This window comes from Rhinoderma darwinii, chromosome 2 (assembly GCF_050947455.1).
Source record: "Rhinoderma darwinii isolate aRhiDar2 chromosome 2, aRhiDar2.hap1, whole genome shotgun sequence".
NCBI classification, from domain to species: domain Eukaryota; kingdom Metazoa; phylum Chordata; class Amphibia; order Anura; family Rhinodermatidae; genus Rhinoderma; species Rhinoderma darwinii.
In genome coordinates this window covers 199,376,437-199,398,164 of record NC_134688.1, presented here as the reverse complement: position 1 = coordinate 199,398,164, position 21,728 = coordinate 199,376,437, and the positions used below count along the sequence as shown (strand labels likewise).

Sequence of the window (21,728 nt, the reverse complement as noted above, 5' to 3'; positions counted from 1 at the left end):
ACAGGTGGAATTGAAGAGTCTACTCATGAAAAAAACAATAGGATTCTTAGATTTTTTTTGTTCTATCACCTTCTTTAGAAAGAGACACAAAATATGTTAAATATCGTGTACGGTTAAAGCTCGGTTTACACTGGCGTTCTTCCTTTCCATGGGGATGCTGGTGTTTTTGACGGAAAAGAATAATGTAGTCCAGTGCGCTATTGTTGCTGTCAAAAATACCTGAACCCGGATGGCAACCTGACGGACCCCATTATAAAAGTCAATAGGAACTCGCAGGATTTGTTGGGATCATTTTGTAAAATAGATATGTCATGGCTAAGTCATGAACGGGAGCCATGACGAGAGAACAGAGCCTCAAATCTGGCTTTATGGCTTACTGGTTAAACTAAAACACCAACAATATCCACACTCCAAAGAAGAACTCTGCCCAAAATTAAAGACCTCCAGCAGAAACACCACTTTCTATCACTGCACCCCGCACCTGATTGTCTATCAAGCTCTGGACTTTTTATGTATGTCGTAGTCACTTCCCTGCAGTTCAGCCTCCTGCTTCTGATCAGACACCATCTTGGATTTTAGATATTCCGCTGCATTCTTTCCACCATGCTATGCTATCAATCCCATGATGCCTCAGTACAGCATCACATGAGCAGCTAGAGCCAGTACCTTCTCTGCCCGCTGGGAGGACAGTGTGATTATCCTTCCCTCAGTATTATCCTATATAAGCTAAGAGACCGTATATAGTCAGGGAGGCTGAGCTGTGATCATCTATTATAACTGTCTGACAGGAGCCTGTCTAATGATCATCAGTAAGCTCTGATAGGAGTTTGTGCCCCCCCCTCACCCTCCGGAGAGACTGTGTGGAACAGTCCATGCAATATCATACAGGAAGTCCTGGTGTCTGTAGGAGTGAGACAACCCTTTGAAACGCTCCCAGCTCCAGCGCTGACACCATGATCGCAGCCCCTCAGGTCCCTGAAGATCCTGCAGCGGTCACGTGCCATGCCATTCATCAATCGTGTGCCGCTTGGCCTCCGCAATGATGCTGCCATGAACGACATGTGACTGCTGAGGCCAGCGATTGGCTGCAGCGGCACGTGACTGCTACGGGATCCAGGACTGGAGCTGGGAGCATTTCAAAGGGTGGATACCTGTTAGTTATCCAGGAGTTTTAAAATTTTGCAGGAGGACAGGGGAGAGTATATATAGATCACCTAAGTCCACAAATCTTGGTTTAAAATTCCTATATATTCAATGAGTCATACACGAAAAATAAAATATAAAAAATGGAGATACCCAAATCAATTCACATCATCAGATAGGATATCGATTCCAATGAGGGCCCGCAACCATTTTACCATTAACAAAATTTGTTTATCTAAATTAAATCCTATCACTACTTCGTATAATAGAGAATGGGTAGAAAATGTATTACCAAAACGTACTAAACATGTAAAGACACCAGAAGCAGGTATGTATCTAGAACAGACATGGGCAAACTACGGCCCGCGGGCCACATACGGCCCGTTAGGCTTTTTAATCCGGCCCGCCGAACTTGTCCAAATCATAGTAAAAACCTCCTTTTTTTCCCCCTTTCCCTGCAATGCCCACGTTTTCCCAATAGATGGCGCACTCAAAACACATTGACCGTTGTTAACTCCTTAACGCCGAAGGACGGATATATCCGTCCTCAGCAGCTGCTAGTTCGCGCAGGAGGACGGATATATCCGTCCTGTGATGGCGCGGGTACTGCCAGTGTACCCACGCGATCAGCGGCAGGAGCACGGCTGTTATACACAGCCTGGCTCCTGCTGCAACTGCCGGAATCGAAGCGCGCTCCGATTCCGGCAGTTTAACCCATTAAATGCCGCTGTCAATAGTGACAGCGGCATCTAATGTGTTTGACAGAGGGAGGGAGCTCCCTCTGTCACCCGATCGGCGCCCCCGCAAACAAATCGCGGGTCGCCGTCGGGTTTCCATGACAGCCGGGGGTCTAACAAAGACCCCCAGGTCTGTCTTCCGCAACTGCCTGTTTGGCGATGCCGGAGGCATGACCTAACAGGTTGCCTGTCAGTTTTACACTGACAGGCAATAATGAATTGGTATACTAAGTATACCAAAGCATTATATATGCGATCGGCACATCGCATAGTGAAGTCCCCTGGTGGGACTTAAAAAAAAAAATGTCAATCAGTTAAATAAAGTTTGTTGAAAAAAAATAAAATAATTACAGTCAAAATCAAATAAAACTACTTTTTTTGCCCAAAAAGTGGTTTTATTCAGTAAAAGTGTCAAAACAAATAACACATACACATATATGGTATCCCCGCGATCATAACAACTTGACCAATAAAATGAACACATTAATGAAACCGCCGGATGTACGGCGTCCAAAAAACCCGTAAAAAACAACGGCAAAATTCTCTCTTTTCTCCCATTCCCCCCATAAAAAATAAAATAAAAGTTAATCTATAAGTCCTATGTACCCCAAAATAGTACTAATGAAAACTACGCATTGGCCCGCAAAAATCAAGCCCACATACGGCCACATCGACGGAAAAATAAAAAAATGACGGCTCTTGGAACGCGGCGATGCAAAAACAAGTAATTTTTTTCTAAAAGGGTTTTTATTGTGCAAACGTAGGAAAACATATAAAACCTTTACATATTTGGTATCCTCGTAATCGTGCCGACCCGTAGAATAAAGGTAACATGTTATTTATGCTGCATAGTAAAGGGCATAAATTTATAACGTGAAAATTAATGCTGGAATAGCTGCTTATTTTCAATTCTCTCCTAAAATAAAGTTAATAAAAAAGTTAATCAATATATTGTAAGCATCTAAAAATGGTGCAATTACAAAATACAACTCGTCCCGCAAAAAACAAGCCCTTATACGGCTATGTCGACGTAATAAAAAAAAAGTTACGACTCTTGGAATGCGACCATGAAAAAACAAAAAATAATCCTTGGTCATTAACGTGCAAAATGGCCCGGTCATTAAGGGGTTAATGTGGCGCGTATTTCTCTTTATTTCACTTTAATTTTCACTTCGTTTCACGTCACCATTAAGCCCTTCGGTTTTCAAAGAGTACAATATCAGCCGTCACTTTGCCACGAAGCATGCAAACTATGCTAGCAAGCAGTCAACACAAGAACGGGCGGCTACTGCTCAGAGGTTGGCAGCTAATTTACAGAGTCAACAGAACTTTTTTCTTGATAAATCACAGTGCGTATGTTATTTTAATCTATTTACATTTCCTCCTCCCAGTATCTGCGAAATAGTATGTAAATGCCATATCTTGCATATTCCTTGAGACAAATTTATTAACTGATAAGGGCTATTTTTCACATTTGAAAGACAGTTAATAAATTGGGTTGTAGTGTTCTTACTGTGCTATGAGGTTTGCACACACTACATTTAATGCTTTAGTATATCCGGCCCAAACACTCCCTCCAAATGCTCCTGGCCCGGCCCCTCTGTCAAATTTTAGAACCCATTGTGGCCCGCGAGTCAAAAAGTTTGCCCACCCCTGATCTAGAATGAGACCCACATCCAAAACCAGCACATTAAATGAATACTTATATGATGTGCCTGCAAATGTGAAACACACATACATGTGTGTATATATATATATATATATATATATATATATATATATATATATATATATATATATAAACAAACAAACACGCCTGAACAGTTCAAACTTAGCTTTTTATTTTAGAAGCAATGTTCTGGAGAATAGTATTAAAAGGAGGAATAGGCATCTGTGAATTATTTGTTTTCTGATAACTCTTCATATGATTCTGCTCTACATCTAGCTTCAAGAAATGGTCACTTTGAGACTCGTCTCCTATCTTATTCACAACAGGAATAAGTCTAGGAGTTCACAGCTTTCTGTGACAATTATACCTAAGAAAAATCAAGGAATTCATAGCAAGTACTAATAATTCAATCATTGGAAATTACATTTTTACAATTTTTTTTCTAAAGAATAATGCAAGTGCATGCATAGATCACTTTACAAAACTATATTCTACCCTCGGACCCGGTTTCTCACTCTACCCATCATTAAGTAAATCTCTCTCAACAACCTTTCAATCACAGGTAATTGATACTAAATAGCAAAATGTAGCACAGGTAAATCACTTTGGTATCAGAACCGAAATAAGGAATTCTTTGACTTCTAGTTGATCCAAAAATATTACGTTTGCATTATTATTACTGAATTAAAGAGGATCTGTCACTAGTTCATATAAGTTGAACAGGTTAACTGACCCAAGTAGCGCCGTCTCCCAGATTCGAGCGCCGTTTTTCTTTTCTTCCTGGGCCCCACCCCACCCCAGAGATTTGGTCCACTATTGTGTTGGCTCCCTATATGCTAATTTGCTGTAGTTAGCCAACAGCGTGGAGCTAGCTTACCTGCCTCTGACGCTAACCAATCAGCGCAAGGCAGCTTGAGGGTAGTTCACGCCCTCATGGCTAGCTACAGCAAAACAGCAAAGAGGAAGCAAACACAACAGTGGGTCACATCTCTGGAACGGGAAGAGGTTTTTGAAAAAAAGAAAAAAAAAACAGTGGGCTGGAATCTGGAGACACTAGAATCATCTGGGAAAACTGGAATCACGGAGACCGCACTATTCAGGTCAGTAAACCTGTTCAACTTATAGGACCCAGAGACAGGTCCTCTTTAAATAAAAAGATGTTGAAATATCTTGTTTGTTTACATATTTGATTTAATAGTAAAGGTAAAACCTAGAATCCTTTTAAGATAAGTTAATTTATAATTATTTATAAGAAAGAAAAAATTAAAATAAAAAGTGTGTTCCACCCCACACTATGTATGATTACTCTTATTCTGAATAACCACAAATACAGTGAGCAAAGTATATAGTGACAAGAATGTACCCAAATTAAGTGATTGCGAGCGAACGAGGAATCCTCTGTTGCCGGCACTCCGATCCGTTGGTTACTTTAGTAACCAAACACACCCGCAAATTCTTTCAACGACACGATGTGGTAAACTGATAACTTTTTTTTTTATAAATAAGTACACAAAAGACAACCCTAGAAGTACCCAAATGGCACAATACACATATATGCATTGTTTTGATATGAAGTGCTAATCATTGTCATGCAACGTCTTAGGTAACTTAAAAAAAACAATTATACAAGAACACACCACATGTTGACTCCTGCCCTGTACAGCTTCGACTTTTGGCGGTCATTTTAATTGTAAAATCGCCTACTGAGATATTGTACTCCATGTGTTTTTTGCCTGATGAAGAAACCGGTCCAGTTTCGAAACGCGTTGCTCTTTTAAACACACTAAATAAAAACCGATGGAACCAGGTCTGTTTTTTCTTCCCTATTCAAGATAGGGGGGGACACACACACACACACACACACACACACACACACACACACACACACACACACACACACACACTCCTCAGCATCCGTTTGTCAGCACAACGGAGAAGAGATCCCTCATGGGCTGTGGAAGAAGACAGTAATACAGGAATGAAAATGTGTTGGTAAGACATCTAGAGAAGTCAGCAGCATCCTGGAGTCACAGAACTCACAACCAACATGTATTACGGAGAGGGACACTACCACAAGAGAAAGGTCTGAAACTAGGAGCAGGTTGTAAACTGAATATCATGGGATCTAAAATCAATGAAGGAATAAAGATTGTGGCCTGAAACTTAGTGCAACTTTTTAAACGGGTTATCCAGGGACCAAAAATTGCATTGCAATAATATATTTATGTGAAACTAAGTAAATTACTAATATACTTTAATTAAAAATTCTGTAATAAATGGTGCAGTTCAAACCTCATGAATTATTCAGGAAGTGCTGGAGCTTTTCTAATAATGATGATGCTCCGACACGGCTCCATGTGACTGAGCTCTTGCTTCATGTGCTGTTCGTGAACATGACCGCAAGGGGCTATCACATTGCTTATTGCTTGAGTCGAGCACTGCTCCCGACGTCCATATTTGGTCAATTCAGGGGTTTCCTATCGCTGGAGTCCCCAAGCAGAGCAAAATACATTAGTAAGTTACTTAGTTTCACATAAATATATTATTGCAATGCAATTTTTGGTCCCTGGATAACCCCTTTAAATCAAGGTAACCACTAACATATGTAAAAATTGCAGTTTCATGTCAAAGGTGTCCATTGCTTTTAAACCCTTCCCCTGTTCATTAATAGGCTAACGCTATGGGCCCTGTGCCATTAGCCTGTAATTTAAATGCTCCCTTTAATGGCACTGATAGCCTGATCCTGTACTATGACAGGGAACTGAAATAATCAATTCCCTGTCACTAAAACCCCCTAAACACAGCTCTCATATTGTCTCCTGCCTGTTCATGCATATACAAGCGCCATACAATTAATAGCACGCACTGCCAGAGGACGCTTTGGACACATCAGTCACGCAATATCACTTAAGTGCGATTGTTTACATGCCCTTCTGTCCCCAGTGCAAATGACAGATCGGACAGGGGAACCGCTATTTATGAAACGTGTTCGTATTAAAATTTTCCATTTACAACATGTAGCAAAATGGAAAGGCGGGGGAGGATACAGTACAGGGTTGATGATTAATTATCTAGTTACAGTGTTCGTTGCAACATCATTCATCAGGTATCCACTGTGAAAATAGGAAGTAGTAGACCTGGGGTCTCAAACAAGTGGCCCGCATGCGGCTCCTGAGGCTGTCATCTGTGGCCACAGGGCTCCTCCTGGACCGGAATCCCCAGCCAGAGCCTAGACAACGCTCTGGCCGGAGATTCCACTCCTGGAGGTAGCCCCTGACGTCACTGTCCATATGTGGACAGGGACGTCAGGGGCTCCTCCAGGAGAGGAATCCCCGGCCTGACCGCCGGCAATGCTCTGGCTGGGGATTCCACTACTAGAGGGAGCCCCAATGGAGCTATCTACAAGGGTGTGTGTGTGTGGCACAATCGCATGGGGGCACCGCGGCGCCATTCGCATGGGGGCACCGCGGCGCCATCCGCATGGGGGCACCGCGGCGCCATCCGCATGGGGGCACCGCGGCGCCATCCGCATGGGGGCACCATCTTAATAGGGGCTGCCCAATCTTGACATTCTTGGGTCTGCCAAATATGCATACTGAGCAGCCAGACTGCATTTAGCGATTGTTAAACTGGAACACTGGATTGTTAAAATAAGCATGTGAAGTAAAGTCGCAAACTTCTGTTAAGTTTGAACCTAGCGGTATTATTATAGTAATGTAGTACTGTTATAGTAATGTAGTATTATTATAGTAATGTAGTATTATTATAGTAGTAATAACTAATTGATTAACAATAATTTGTATTGTATCAAATTTGAAATAATGTGGCCCGTCAACTTCACATTTTTTCTACGTGCGGCCCATTTACCCGGCCGAGTTTGAGACCCCTGTATAAAACGTATAATCCCAATTCTACCGAGGATACGTTGTAGAGGTAGAAAGGGGAGTGGGGATTGGGATAGGGAAATAATAAATAAAGCAAAGAACCATCAGATATGCAATGAGCAATATTTTTAGTAGGATAAGTATGAGCTCACGTAAATTTCTCCCTCCGCCCCATCAACATTCAGCCGTGTAACAGATCCATAGCTAGAAAAGGATTATCAACATAAACAACTTGCTTGGGATCAGTCTACCAGGCTGTGATACAAATTTTAATGTTAGGGCACATAACATTTATATTTAACAAGCGGCAAGCCTCTTTAAAGGGAACAGTCACGCTGAACATGCAGCCCTATCTGCAGGCAGAATGTTATAGAGCTGGAGGAGCATATAAAGTTCTGTGGAAAAAGATTGAGCCTAACTTCTATTTTGCAAATTGAATCCCCTGCTCATTGTGAGTGAATAGTCCAGTGGGCGGTCCTATTTAGTAATTGGCAGCTTTACCAACATAAGTGAGCATAGAGCGATAGCTGCTAATCACGGCGTAAGACCACCCACTGGACTCTTAAGCCCACAATGAGCAGGGATTTAAATCAATATAACACAAAATAATATATCAATCTGCTCAGCTCCTTCTGCTCTATAACATGCTGCCTGTAGATATTCAGCATGTTCAACATGACAGGGTTCCTTTAAAGAAGCCCCAAACCAGAATTTTATAGTCATAAATAAAAACTAATTTGACATATTTCATGATAATTTGTATACAACACCTATAGAAATGATTTTATTACCTATAAAACATTACTTACGTCTTGGTCAGACAATGTTTCTACTAGCAGGATCTCCAATTCTTCCTTAATCAACCATCTACTGCCAGAGAGGTCTCTGCTCAAAACAAACACACAGCATTACGCATTCGCTAATTATTCCGGCAATTAGAGACGCATCACATGACATCACTAATATTGGCATCCGTGGCTTGATGATAAACTAAAACACTGTAGAAAATCACAATTTCAACTGCTCTCTATAAATAGCACCTTTCTATGAGAACAGCAGTTCTGCTTCAGTGATGTCAGGAGCATCAAAAGGCGGCAGTGTGGAAAGGAGATGGATATTTAAATAGAAAGTGGTATATTAATACATTAAATATTATCCCTAATGAAGAAGAAATAGATTTAAAGTGAGAGTTTAGAAAAATGCTAAGATACAAAGCAAGCAATTATGACATCTAATTCCGGGGGAGAGAGATTTTGGGGACCAGAAATCACTGTGTCCTGTAGTTTGCTCTCATCACATATGCCATACAGATGAAGAACTGAATTTGCCCAGTTAAAAGGGAATGTTCATTAATACACATCTTCTGAAATGTAACTAAGACATATTAGAAGAGGTCATCAGTGAGATTTGTGCACTGTGACCCCAACAAATGATTATTCTAAGACACTGGATAAACCAACAACGGACCACGGGATCTCTGTATTACAAATGAAGGGGAATGGCACTCAAGGGAGAGACGTCGTTCGTTCCTTCCTTCTAGTAGTCTGTGTTGGACAAACGGCACAGGAAGAAAAATAAAAATCAATGATTTCTGATATCAGCGCAGTCAACTACAGTATGAATTCCATCAAAACAACGGAACCCTTACACAACAGTGACAAACTGAAATCATTTGCATGGTTTCCGTTTGTTTCAGTTTTGATTCGGTTCATAGGTTCCCCTGACGGAAAGGTTCGACGGAACCCATGAACGGAGTCCCAACGCAGATGTGAACGAAGCCCAAGCTCTGTAAGGGCTTTTTTTTTCTTTTCGGGACAGGTTGTAGTATTTATTGGTACCATTTTTGGGTACCTGGGACTTTTTGATTAAAACAGAGGAAAATTTGATCCAGCGCTGGTTGATTTAAAAGGAAACGATGTTCCAACTTTATTCGTACAAATGTGAAAATCCGATGGAGGTAAGGGTGGTTGCATCAGCAATAAGCTTTTTGATCACTTTTCATTCTATATTTTGGGAGGGGTGGTGACCAAAAAAATAGCGATTCTGGCAATGATTTTTCATTTATTTTATTTGCAGCGTTCATCATGCAGGAAAACACATCACGGTTTCATAGTTCGGGTTGTTACAAAACACGGTGATATCAAATATGTGTACTTTTAACGGTTTCATTTTTTCCTATAATGAAAGACTTATTATAGGAAAAAAAAGGCAGTGTTTTTTTTTAACGTAAAACTTTTATTTTTACACTTTTATTCAAAATTTGTATTAACTTTTTTTCTTTGTCCCACTAGGTGAATTGAAGGTCTGCACCTCTGATCTTTACTCTAATACATTGCACTACCCACGCAGTGCAATGCATTAAAGCGGACAAGTTATTCACTGACAGCAAACCTATTAGGCCCTGCCTCCGGGTGGGGCCTAACGGGCTTCCGTATGTGGTAAACCAGGAGGCCATTGTTAGGCCTCCGGTTGCCACAGCAATGATCGACACCCTGCGATCACATCGCAATCGCTTTTGATCGTGGCATCTAAGGGGTTAATGGCAGGGATCGGTGCTAGCTCCGTTCCCTGCCATTAGAGCAGGGTGTCAATTGTAACATACAGCGGACACCCACGGCTGATGTCGCAGGCTCAGCTTCTGAGCCTGCGCCATCTTGTTTCTACGGCCGTAATTTTTTTTTAGCCTAACAGGCTTCGCCACTTGGCAGACAGGAGGCCATTGTTAGGCCTCCGGTCTGCCACTAACTGGAAAACTTATTGGTGAGGACTGGAGGAGGCAGGTAGGTGTGGGGGGGTACTCCCCTCAAGAATACAACAGACTTATAACTACGAGTCCTCTGTATTCTTTATTAGGTGCTTTCAGACAAACGGTTAGAGGCAAAAACTTCCAGTACTCACATATTACAGTACTATGGGTATATAGTGAAATTGTTGAAAACTTACATCACCGATTTTTCATTTTCCGCACTTAAGCCTTTTCTCTTAACTTCTTCTCCATATGCTCGAATTGAGAGGAACTTTGCATGTGCATCCTTAAAACAAATAGAGAAAGAGAATTCAAGTCAGGAACAGATATACTGTAATTACATATAGTCGGGTCCAGAAGTATTTGGACAGTGACAAGTTTTAGAGTTTAGCCTCTTTAGACCACCACAATAAATTTGAAACAAAGCAATGAAGATGTGATTGAAGTGAAGAATTTCAGCTTTAATTCAAGGGGTTTAACATAGTCCCTCAAGTTTCACAGGCTAAAAGTAATTAGACAAACTAAGATAATCATATATATTTGGCAAGGACGTGGTGTCCAAGGCACAGTTAGCTCCACCCACAGCCCGACCTGCAAGAAGCCTGTGAGGAAGGAGATGTGAGTGCTCAGTCTGTCGGTTTGTGCCTCTATTTGACTGCGTGTGTCTGTGTTTGTATAAGATCCAGTATGTGTGTATGTGTATCTAAGTGCCTATATATGTATCTATACAGTGGCGTAGCTATAGGGGTCGCAATCGTCGCAGTTGCGACCGGGCTCCCAAGACTGGAGGACACGCGGGGCCCCCGTTGCCACACAGCGCTTACGGCGCTTCCAACTATATTTGCGTCCTAAGGACGGAAATACAGTTCAGTGCAATGCTGGAGCCTTGCTCCAGCATTCATTCACTGTGCCGCGAGCGGCTTGGCGCAGGCAGGTGCGATGTAGTGACGTCATCGCGCCTGTCTGCGCCGTGTCACTCACAGCACAGACCGGAGGAGGAGCATCCGCCACCCGTCGTGGGAACAGGGCTCATATGGCAGCTGCTGAGAAAGCATTATACTATATGGGGGGAATTATAATGTATAGGACAGCTAAGGGGGCATTATACTGTATGGGACAGCTATGGGGCCACTATACTGTATGGGGCAGCTATGGGGGCACTACACTGTATGGGACAACTATGGGGGGGGCACTACACCGTATGGGGGCATTATACTGTATGTGAGCTCTATGGGGCATTATACTGTATGTGGCAGCTATGGGGGGGGCATTATACTGTATGGGGCAGCTATGGGGCATTATACTGTATGGGACATTACAGTGTATGGCGCAGCTATTAGGGGCATTATACTGTATCAGGGCATTATATTGTATGGAGTGCATTATACTGTATAGGGGAGCTATGTGTGGCAATATACTGTGGGGGCAGCTATGGGGGGGCATTATACTGTGTGTGGGCAGCTTTGGGGCATTATACTGTGTGGGGGCAGCTATGAGGGGCATTATACTGTGGGGTCAGCTATGGGGAGCATTATACTGCGGAGGCATTCACGAAGTCTGTCGGGCAAGGTGGCTGGGCATAGGCGAACGCAGGGGTCTGATGATGTTGGGAAGGGGTATGGGGGCGCCAGCTAAATTCTTGCACCAGGGCCCAAGAGCCTTTAGCTACGCCCCTGTATCTGTATTTATTTCTGTGTGTGCATCTACTACATTATCTGTACTCAGAGTTCTCACTGTCTCTTATTTGTGGTGTTACATGGGACTGCAGGTAACAACTACATTATCTCTACTCAGTTATCAATGTGTGTAGGGCTGGGCGATTTTGCAAGAAAATAAAATCTAGATTTTTGACAACCCTATGCACGATTTTTGATTTGATTCATGATTTTCTTATTTTTAGGAGTAATTAAGGAATTACTGTGCATGAAATTCCTTTATCTCGAAAAATACCAAGACACAATTCTTTTACATAAGAGAATTGCAGGCATAGTTAGCCAATAATATATATTATCAGGATTGTCCCTTAGCTGCTACGTGTGATCACGCTCACTTATAAAAGGGACAATGCTGATAATCATCATATATACTAGTCCTTCTCAATGAATTAGTATATCAAAAAGTTAATTTTAGTAATTAAATTAAAAAAGTTAAACTCATACATTATATAGATTCATTACACACTGAGGGATCTATTTCCAGCATTTTTTTTCTTTTAATGTTTATGATTAAGGCTAACAGTTAATGAAAACCCAAAATTTAGTGTTTCAGAAAATTTTAATATTATATAAGCCCAATTTCAAAAATGATTTTTAAAACCAAAATGTTGGCCTACTGAAAAGTACGTACAGTATATGCCCTCAATACTTGGTCGGGGCTCCTGCATGAATTACTGCACCAATGCGGAGTGGCATGGAGGGATCAGCCTGTGGCACTGCTGAGGTGTTATGGAAGCCCAGGATGCTTTGATAGCGGCCTTCAGCTCGTCTGCATTGTTGGGGCTGGTGTCTCATCTTCCTCTTGACAATACCCCATAGATTCTCTATAGGGTTTAGGTCAGGCGAGTTTGCTGGCCAATCAAGCACAGTGAGGCCCCATGCACACGACCGTGCCCGCAATCACGGCCCGCGATTGCGGGCACGGCCGGCCGCTGACTGACAGCCGCATTTTCGGGCCGTGCTCCCATACAAAGTATGGGAGCACGGCCTGCAAAATGCGAAAGAACGGACATGTTCCATAATTCCCGGAACATTTCCACGGCACTGACACCCTTCCGTAGTGCTATGGAAAGGTGTCAGTGTTCAATGAAAGTGAATGGCTCCGTTTTTGCGGACCGCAATTGCGGTCCGCAAAAACGGAGGTTTTTTGCTGTCGTGTGCATGGGGCCTGATACTGTGGTTAATAAACCAGGTATTGGTACATTTGGCATCGTGGGCAGGTGCCAAGTCCTGCTGGAAAATGAAATCAGCATCCCCATAAAGCTTGTCAGCAGAAAAATTTCCTGGTAGACGGCTGCGTTGATTCTGGACTTGATATAACACAGTGGACCTACAAAAGCAGATGACATGGCTCGCCGAACCATCACTGACTGTGGAAACTTCACACTGGACCACAAGCAACTTGGATTGATGCCTCTCCACTCTTCATACAGACTCTGGGACCTTGATTTCCAAATGAAATGCAAAATTTACTTTCATCTGAAAACAGGACTTTGGACCACTGAGCAACAGACCAGTCCTTCTAAAGGCTTCGGAAACCTTTGCAAGTGTTATGTTGATTAGAGTGTGACACCATGAGTCTACAGTCTTCAACTTATACCCAATTTTCTAATTTTCTGAAAGACTCAATTTAGTGTTTTCATTAACGGTTACCATAATCATCAACATTAAAAGAAAAAAATGCTGGAAATACTGTAGATCACTCTGTGTGTAATAAATCTATATAATATATGAGTTTCACTTTTTGAATTGAATTACTGAAATAAATTAACTTTTTGATGATATTCTAATTCATTGAGAAGGACTAGTATATCTGGCTCAGAGAATAAGAAGAGCAGCTATGAGTGCAGAGGAACAACGAGAAACCAATTCCCAAAACAAGGCGTTAAGAAGGCAAAACCCTAAAGTAATGAACAACGTCGTTCTCAAATAACACAATTATAAATACTTATCATTCCTTTTGCTGGCAAACCCGTGTTTTCTATATTCGTTATAAATACAAGGGCCAATCCTAATATTGGATGATCTAATCCCTTGCCATCAATTACTGTCTGAAATTTGGAACCTACGGATATCACAAAATGCGGAGTTTCCTCCTGTCAGATGCTATGCCAGGCCTCTACTGCAGCCTCCTTCGGTTGCTGCGTCTTTTGGCCTTCAGTAAATGAAAAGAATGCTTAAATTTAGCATTGAAGAATATTGTGCCAACAAGAATGAGGCCTATCTATGCAGCTTTTGTATTTGAGAGGAGCACACGTATGTTTAGATGTGGCAGAATTGCCGCAAATCTGCAGCAATTTACAGCACAATACAGGTGGATGGGGTTTTAGAACCCCGTCCACATGTGGAGGAGAAATTCAGAACGCAAAACGGCATGCTGCAGCATGCTACCACCTCTATCTTGAAATGCTGTGGATTTTCACAGAGGATTTCACCCTTTGCATTACAATCCACATGTAACTCATAACTTAGCCTAAAAGGGAATGTAACATCAGAAAAGGACATTTAATAATTTAAAACTCAACGTTTTTGTTACGATCAACAAAAAAATAAATAAATCTTGTAATATTCCAGTCTTCACATTGACCCTAGAGCCAACACAATAGGCTGCCTGATTTAGGCCCTGATGACCAAGTTGTTGTTTTTTCCCCCCCCGTTCTTCTATAGTCGCATTCAAAGAGCTAGAACTCTTTATGTTTACGTCGACATAGCTGTATGAGACTTGTTTTTTTTTGCGGGATTAGTTGTACTTTTTAATGGCACCATTTTGGGGTACATATTTTTTGATTAACTTTTTTTGGGGGAATAGAAAAAACCCCTGAAATTCAGCCCTTGTTCTAGGAGTTTTAAATTCACGCCGTTCACTGTGCGGTGTAAACAACAGGTTACCTTTATTCTATGGGTTTGCACAATTACAGGGATACCAAATATGTTTAGGTCTTTTATTTTTTACGACTTTTGCACAATAAAAACTCTTTTGAACTAAAATTGTTTGCTTTTGCATCATCGCATTCCAAGAGCTGTAACTTTTTTATTTTCCCGTCAATGTAGCGATATGAGGTTTTTTTTTTATGCGGGACGAGACGTAGTTTTGATCGGTACGGTGTCGTGGGGCTTCTTGATTAACTTTTATTATGACTTTTGGGGGGCAACAGAAAAAGATAGCAATTTCGCCGTTCACCTTGCGTTTTAAATGAAATGTTAATTTTATTGTTTTGGTCATTACAATCACGGTGATATATGTGTATTTTTACTTATTTGTTACACTTACTAAATAAACCCACTTTTTATGAAAAAAAAAAGTTTTTTTTACGGTAATCTTTATTAACTCTTTAGTGACTGCCAATACACGGCGGCCACTAATGGGCTTTATTCTGATGTATACGCCTTTTCACAGCGCTGCATCAGAATAAATATGCGGCAACGGGAGCAGTTAAAACTCACTGTTGTCAGCCACCTCTGGTAGCGGAGAACTTGGGGGCAGCGACGCCCGTTTAAACCTTAGATGCGGCTCTCGATAGCGAGCGCCGCATCGAAGTGGTTTTGGAGAGAGGGAGGGTGCTGCCTCCCTCCCCTCACTGGCACCCTGCTATGAGATCGCAGGGCACCAGTGTCTATTATGGCAGCCGGGGGCCTAATAAAGGCCCCCAGATTTGCCTGTAGTGGATGCCTGGCCTCTGGCATGGCCTAGCAAATGCCTGTCCGTTGTAAAATTACAGGCAGTAATACACGACAATACATAAGTATTGCAGTGTATTATAAAAGCAATTTGACGATCGCATAGTGAGGTCCCCTAGTGGGACTAGTAATAAAGTAAAACAGAAACGTTTAATAAAGTTATTAATAAACAAGTAAAAAAACAAAACACTTTGCCTGTACAAAATGCTGTATTATGAAAAAAAAAAAAAGTTACACATATTTAGTATCGCCGCGTCTGTAACAACCCCAAATATAAAGCTATTATGTTATTTAACCCGCACGACGAACGCTGTAAATTTTTTTTATAAAAATCAATGCCAGAATTTTTTATAAAAAGTGATCAAAAAGTCGCTCCAAAATGGTACCGATAGAAGTCGTACCGCAAACAAATGCCCTCATACAGCTGCATCGGTGAAAAAAATAGAAAAAAGTTATGGCTCTTCATATATGGAGACACAAACACAATTTTGAAAAAACTGTTTTTACTGTGTAAAGGGAACATAAGGACACAATATAATTTTGGTATCGTCGTAATCGTAACGACCCACTGAATAAAGTTATTATGTTATACCACGCGGTAAACGGCGTAAATTAAAGACGCAAAAAAAAGTGGCGAAATTGCTGGGTTTTTTTCTATTACGCCCCAAAAAAAGTTAATCAATAAATTCTATGTACCCAAAATGGTGTTATTAAAAAATACTTGTCCCGCAAAAAAAAAGTCCTTATACATGTCGACGCAAAAAAGTTATAGCTCTTGGAATGAGACCATGGAAAAACGTTAAAAAGAGCTTGGTCAAGGGTTTAAAATATGCTGGTCACTAAGGGGTTAACACCTTAGTGACCACCAATACGCCTTTTCACGGCAGCCTATTCTAAGTCCTGCAATCGTGCTCAGCTGCCTGGTGACAGCCGGGCTCCTGCTCCAACGGTAGCAATTGAAGTTTACTTTGATCGCGGCCGTTTAACCCGTTAAATGCTGCGGTCAATAGCGAATGCGGCATTTAAATAATTTACAGAGGGAGGAAACTCCTTCTCTCACCCATCTGCGGCCCGCAAATGCAATCGCAAGCCTCCGATGTGGTGTCATGGCAGCCGGGGGCCTAATAAAGGCACACAGGCCTGCCCTGGCTATATGCCAGGGGCACGTCCTAATAGACTTCCTGTCAGATTTACATTGACAGTATACCAAAGCATTATTGCCCAAGTATACCAAAGAATTAGATCTGCGATCAAAAGATCACATAGTGAAGTCCCCGAGACGGACTAAAAAAAAAAAAAAGTAATTAATGTTAGAAGCTCTGTCACCACATTATAAGTGCCCTATCTTCTAGATTATGTGATCGGTGCTGTAATGTAGAGAACAGCAGTGTTTTTTATTTAGAAAAACTATCATCACGATTATAACCTATTTTAGATCTATGTTAATGAGTTTCTTAATGAACTGGGCGTGTTTTTACTTTTTGACCAAGTGGGCGTTGTGGAGAGAAGTGTATGACGCTGACCAATCCGTGACCAATCAGCGTCATACACTTCTCTCCATTAATTTATTCAGCACATCGTGATCTTGCTAGATCATGATGTGCAGTAACATACTCACACATTAACGTTACTGAAGTGTCTTGAGAGTTAATAGACATCGCTTCCAGTCAGGACGCGATGTCTATTCACAATCCCGACACTTCGTTAACGTTTGTGTGGGACTTGCAGCACCGCAAGCGTAATCTCGCGAGATCACGCTGCAAGGAAGGGTGTGTCTTTAATATGGTAGCCCCCAGGAAAGTTTTTAGAAATAAAACATAAGATACAATATATTTAAAAAAAAAAAAAAAACTGGAACAAAGACACATTCATGCTCTTTTACAGACTTAAGCTCTGTTCACATCTGCGTTGGGGTCCCGTTCTGACGTTTCGTCGGAGCTTTCCGTCAGAACGGGACCCTGAACGGACAGAGACGGAAGCCAGGTGTTTCTGTTTCCATCACCATTGATTTCAAAGCAACGGGTCCAGTGCACAACAGAGACAAACGGAAAACATTGGGCACCGGATCAGTCACCATTGAAATCCCTGGTTTCCGTCTGCGTCAGTTTGTGCCTGTTCATGGTCCCGTTCTGACAGAAAGCTACGACGGAACATCAGAACGGGATCCCAACACAGTTGTGAACAGAGCCTAACATCTAACTTATGAATCTAAAATCAAAATACATGAGCCGTTCCTTTTAAAGCAAAGCCAAAACTTGGTTTCTAATATTTTGCTGTTTTGGGCCAAGTAAAAAAAAGTCAAATCAGAATTTAAAACCATAGAGAAAGAAGCACTTGTGACCACAGGTATTGACCACACCATGCTCTGTAAAGGGCAGGTTGACATATTGTTATTCATCCTAGTTATTCTCGAATAGGATTTAAACTGAATGTAAATGAATACTAATAGCAGTGATATTTCCCAGATTTAGTACTCCTACGCACTTTGCTATTCACAACCGAACCCTCCACTGAGCAGACGACAGACAAGAGCAATGAGGCTGTCACTACACGAATCACCAGCTGAGGCAGGGGAGCAAGCACAAGACTACAGGACCACATTACCCATAACACGGTGTGCCATTTATATACACTGCCAATTCACAGCTGTTACACCAATGGTTTTAAACTAAACTCCCCGAGTTACTGGAGCATAAAAGACATATTGTAGAACACAACTAAATAAATAACATTTATTTATAAAGTCAAGGGTGAGCAGAAAGGTTCCTGCAAATGGACATAACTACAGAATAAATGCTGGGAGGCTGGCAAAACTGTACTAGTAATTGCTGAAAAGCCATTTAGTGTCACATAACATACTCCGCTACGCATCTTACAGTTATGGTTGGCTGATGTTTCTTTCCATAAGTGGTATTTGTATTCTCTCTGGTATCAATAGAGACAATGTAACATTTTACACATAGTAGGATATCAATATGGAATTTTTTTACGTTACATTTTCATATACAGCCTCAATGCTTACATACATTCTTCAGTAATAAATATATTTAAATATGGGACCCCTTTCGCCAACATACCCGCTATTTACATCTTCTCATATTTAAAATAATGCCTGTAAAAATAAAAACGTTTTGCGGTTATATCTGGAAATTGACCAGATAGTCTTAATTTCTCCAGCAGCAATTGGTGATATATGTGTTGGTCTAGGACAGAGAAGGCTTTAACAATACCATCCCTGGTGGTCTAGTGCATTGGTGGGGTTAAGGGGGTTATGTAGGCACCAAAAATTATTAGCAGGGTACTCCCTGAAGTATGTAAGTACACTCGTTAATATATTTTCTGGTCCCCCGTCACGTTTTTTATAGAACTGCCGGGGGACCTTGCACAGCCTTCCTTAAAGGGGTTGTCCGAGATTTAATGACTATGTGTTAATGCTTGTAATTTATAAATGTAAATACATTTGTAATATACTTACATTTTCCGAAGTGGCCCCGTTTCCAGATCCTGCCGTGGGGAACTTGATGGGTGACGTCACTCTCTGCACTGGCCGCTTTGTTGATCTTGAATTCTTTGCCGGGTAAACGAAACGTCACTTGTGCTGCAGCTGCTACTACTGCAGCGACGCCACTATAGCAGAGCGGGGAGGTATCTCCCCGTTCTGCTATGTGCTAGCCGCACTTTAGCTCCTTGAAGGAGCGCAATCCCCGTGTTTTCGGGGATTCCGCTCCCGGACAGAGCGCTTGATGTCTCTGTCCATATCTGGGCAGTGACATCAGGGGAAACTCCTGAAGCGGAATCCCCGAACACATGGGGATTCCCCTTCAGGAGTTGCCGCTGATGTCACTGTCCGGATCTGCCCGGCCCGGATGCAAAACTTAATGCAAACCGGCCGGGCAAAATGGCCGATTTTACCGGCCGGCACTCGGGCTCGGGAACGACCCGGTCGTGTGAATCCCGCCTTAGTCTGATTGGCCGACTGGGATGATGCGTATTCTAGGAGAGATCCATGGAGAAGATAGAGAGGGGAAAGAGGAGCAGAATACATGCTGTAAAAACCCCTGTGGCCAGAGTGGGTCTCCTCTCCCATCTGCCGATGCACGGGCTAAATGTCAACCTCTAAATCTGTGTACAAACGCCTGCTATCTATGTTCACCAACAATGGAAGTCGAGAACCACATGCCACAACAATTCTTTCAGAAGTACACAACACAGGCCTACATAATTGCCCTGGCCATAGCTCTAACACCAAACCTGGTTGTAATCTCAAGACTCCAAGCTAGTGACATCAGTGACTCCCCTGAGATATTCTGGTACCTAGTACCTATACAATGGTGCCACATCACTAAATAGTGCCAGCATACAACATCCACACCAAAGGACACAGAAAATTGTGCCCACAGAGTTGATGTTGCTTCAGCAAAGACCATAGAAATGTGCCAGATAGTTCCACTAAAAATCCAAAATATTTTTCTTCCTGACAGTCCTGCAACGATCTCTACTCCATTAATCGGCGCTTACATGTGAGAAGCCAATGAGCAGCCGAGTGCAGAGAATGCTGGAGAATTCCCACTGGTAGAAGAGATCGAATTTGGGCAGAAATGTGGAGTTCCAGAACAGTGCTACAGATCCTGCAGACTTTTTTGTCAGGGGCCTTGGAGCCAAACAAAAAAGAAAAAAAAAAGAAAAGACCTACGAGCTACATTCTGGCAACCTCCGATAAACAAGCATACAGTGAAGGAAATAAGTATTTGATCCCTTTGGCAAACAAGACTTAATACTTGGTGGCAAAACCCTTGTTGGCAAGCACAGCAGTCAGACGTTTTTTGAAGTTGATGATGAGGTTTGCACACGTTAGATGGAATTTTGGCCCACTCCTCTTTGCAGATCATCTGTAAATCATTAAGATTTCGAGGCTGTCACTTGGCAACTCGGATCTTCAGCTCCCTCCATAAGTTTTCGATGGGATTAAGGTCTGGTGACTGGCTAGGCCACTCCATGACCTTAATGTGCTTCTTTTTGAGCCACTCCTTTGTTGCCTTGGCTGTATGTTTCGGGTCATTGTCGTGCTGGAAGACCCAGCCATGAGCCATTTTTAATGTCCTGGTGGAGGGAAGGAGGTTGTCACTCAGGATTTGACGGTACATGGCTCCATCCATTCTCCCATTGATGCGGTGAAGTAGTCCTGTGCCCTTAGCAGAGAAACACCCCCAAAACATAATGTTTCCACCTCCATGCTTGACAGTGGGGACGGTGTTATTTGGGTCATAGGCAGCATTTCTCTTCCTCCAAACACGGCGAGTTGAGTTAATGCCAAAGAGCTCAATTTTAGTCTCATCTGACCACAGCACCTTCTCCCAATCACTCTCAGAATCATCCAGATGTTCATTTGCATACTTCAGACGGGCCTGTACATGTGCCTTCTTGAGCAAGGGGACCTTGCGGGCACTGCAGGATTTTAATCCATTACGGCGTAATGTGTTACCAATGGTTTTCTTGGTGACTGTGGACCCAGCTGCCTTGAGATCATTAACAAGTTCCCCCCGTGTAGTTTTCGGCTGAGCTCTCACCTTCCTCAGGATCAAGGATACCCCACGAGGTGAGATTTTGCATGGAGCCCCAGATCGATGTCGATTGACAGTCATTTTGTATGTCTTCCATTTTCTTACTATTGCACTAACAGTTGTCTCCTTCTCACCCAGGGTCTTACTTATGGTTTTGTAGCCCATTCCAGCCTTGTGCAGGTCTATGATCTTGTCCCTGACATCCTTAGAAAGCTCTTTGGTCTTGCCCATGGTGTAGAGGTTAGAGTCAGACTGATTAATTGAGTCTGTGGACAGGAGTCTTTTATACAGGTGACCATTTAAGACAGCTGTCTTTAATGCAGGCATCAAGTTGATTTGGAGCGTGTAACTGGTCTGGAGGAGGCTGAACTCTTAATGGTTGGTAGGGGATCAAATACTTATTTCTCTGTGCACAATGCAAATAAATATATATAATTTTGACTGTGATTTTTTTTAAAATATATATAATCTATCTCTCACTGGTAAAATTAACCTAGCCTAAAAATGTTCATGGCTGACAGTGGGCAAACTTACGAAATGAGCAAGGGATCAAATACTTATTTCCTTCACTGTATATAGTGTCCTTTTTTAGAAA

General features: G+C 42.1%; 1 protein-coding gene across 1 annotated transcript in view; it reads right to left on the bottom strand.

Moving 5' to 3' along the window:
• Nucleotides 1-21,728, bottom strand: part of MRPS9 (mitochondrial ribosomal protein S9) — a 116,887-nt gene that overhangs the window by 8,726 nt on the left and 86,433 nt on the right. The window contains exons 6-7 of the mRNA XM_075850347.1: nucleotides 10,377-10,465; nucleotides 8,243-8,318 (exon numbers count right to left, since the gene is read on the bottom strand). Of these exons, the coding sequence (XP_075706462.1) occupies nucleotides 8,243-8,318; nucleotides 10,377-10,465 (165 nt within the window). The remainder of the gene's footprint in view (nucleotides 1-8,242; nucleotides 8,319-10,376; nucleotides 10,466-21,728) is intronic.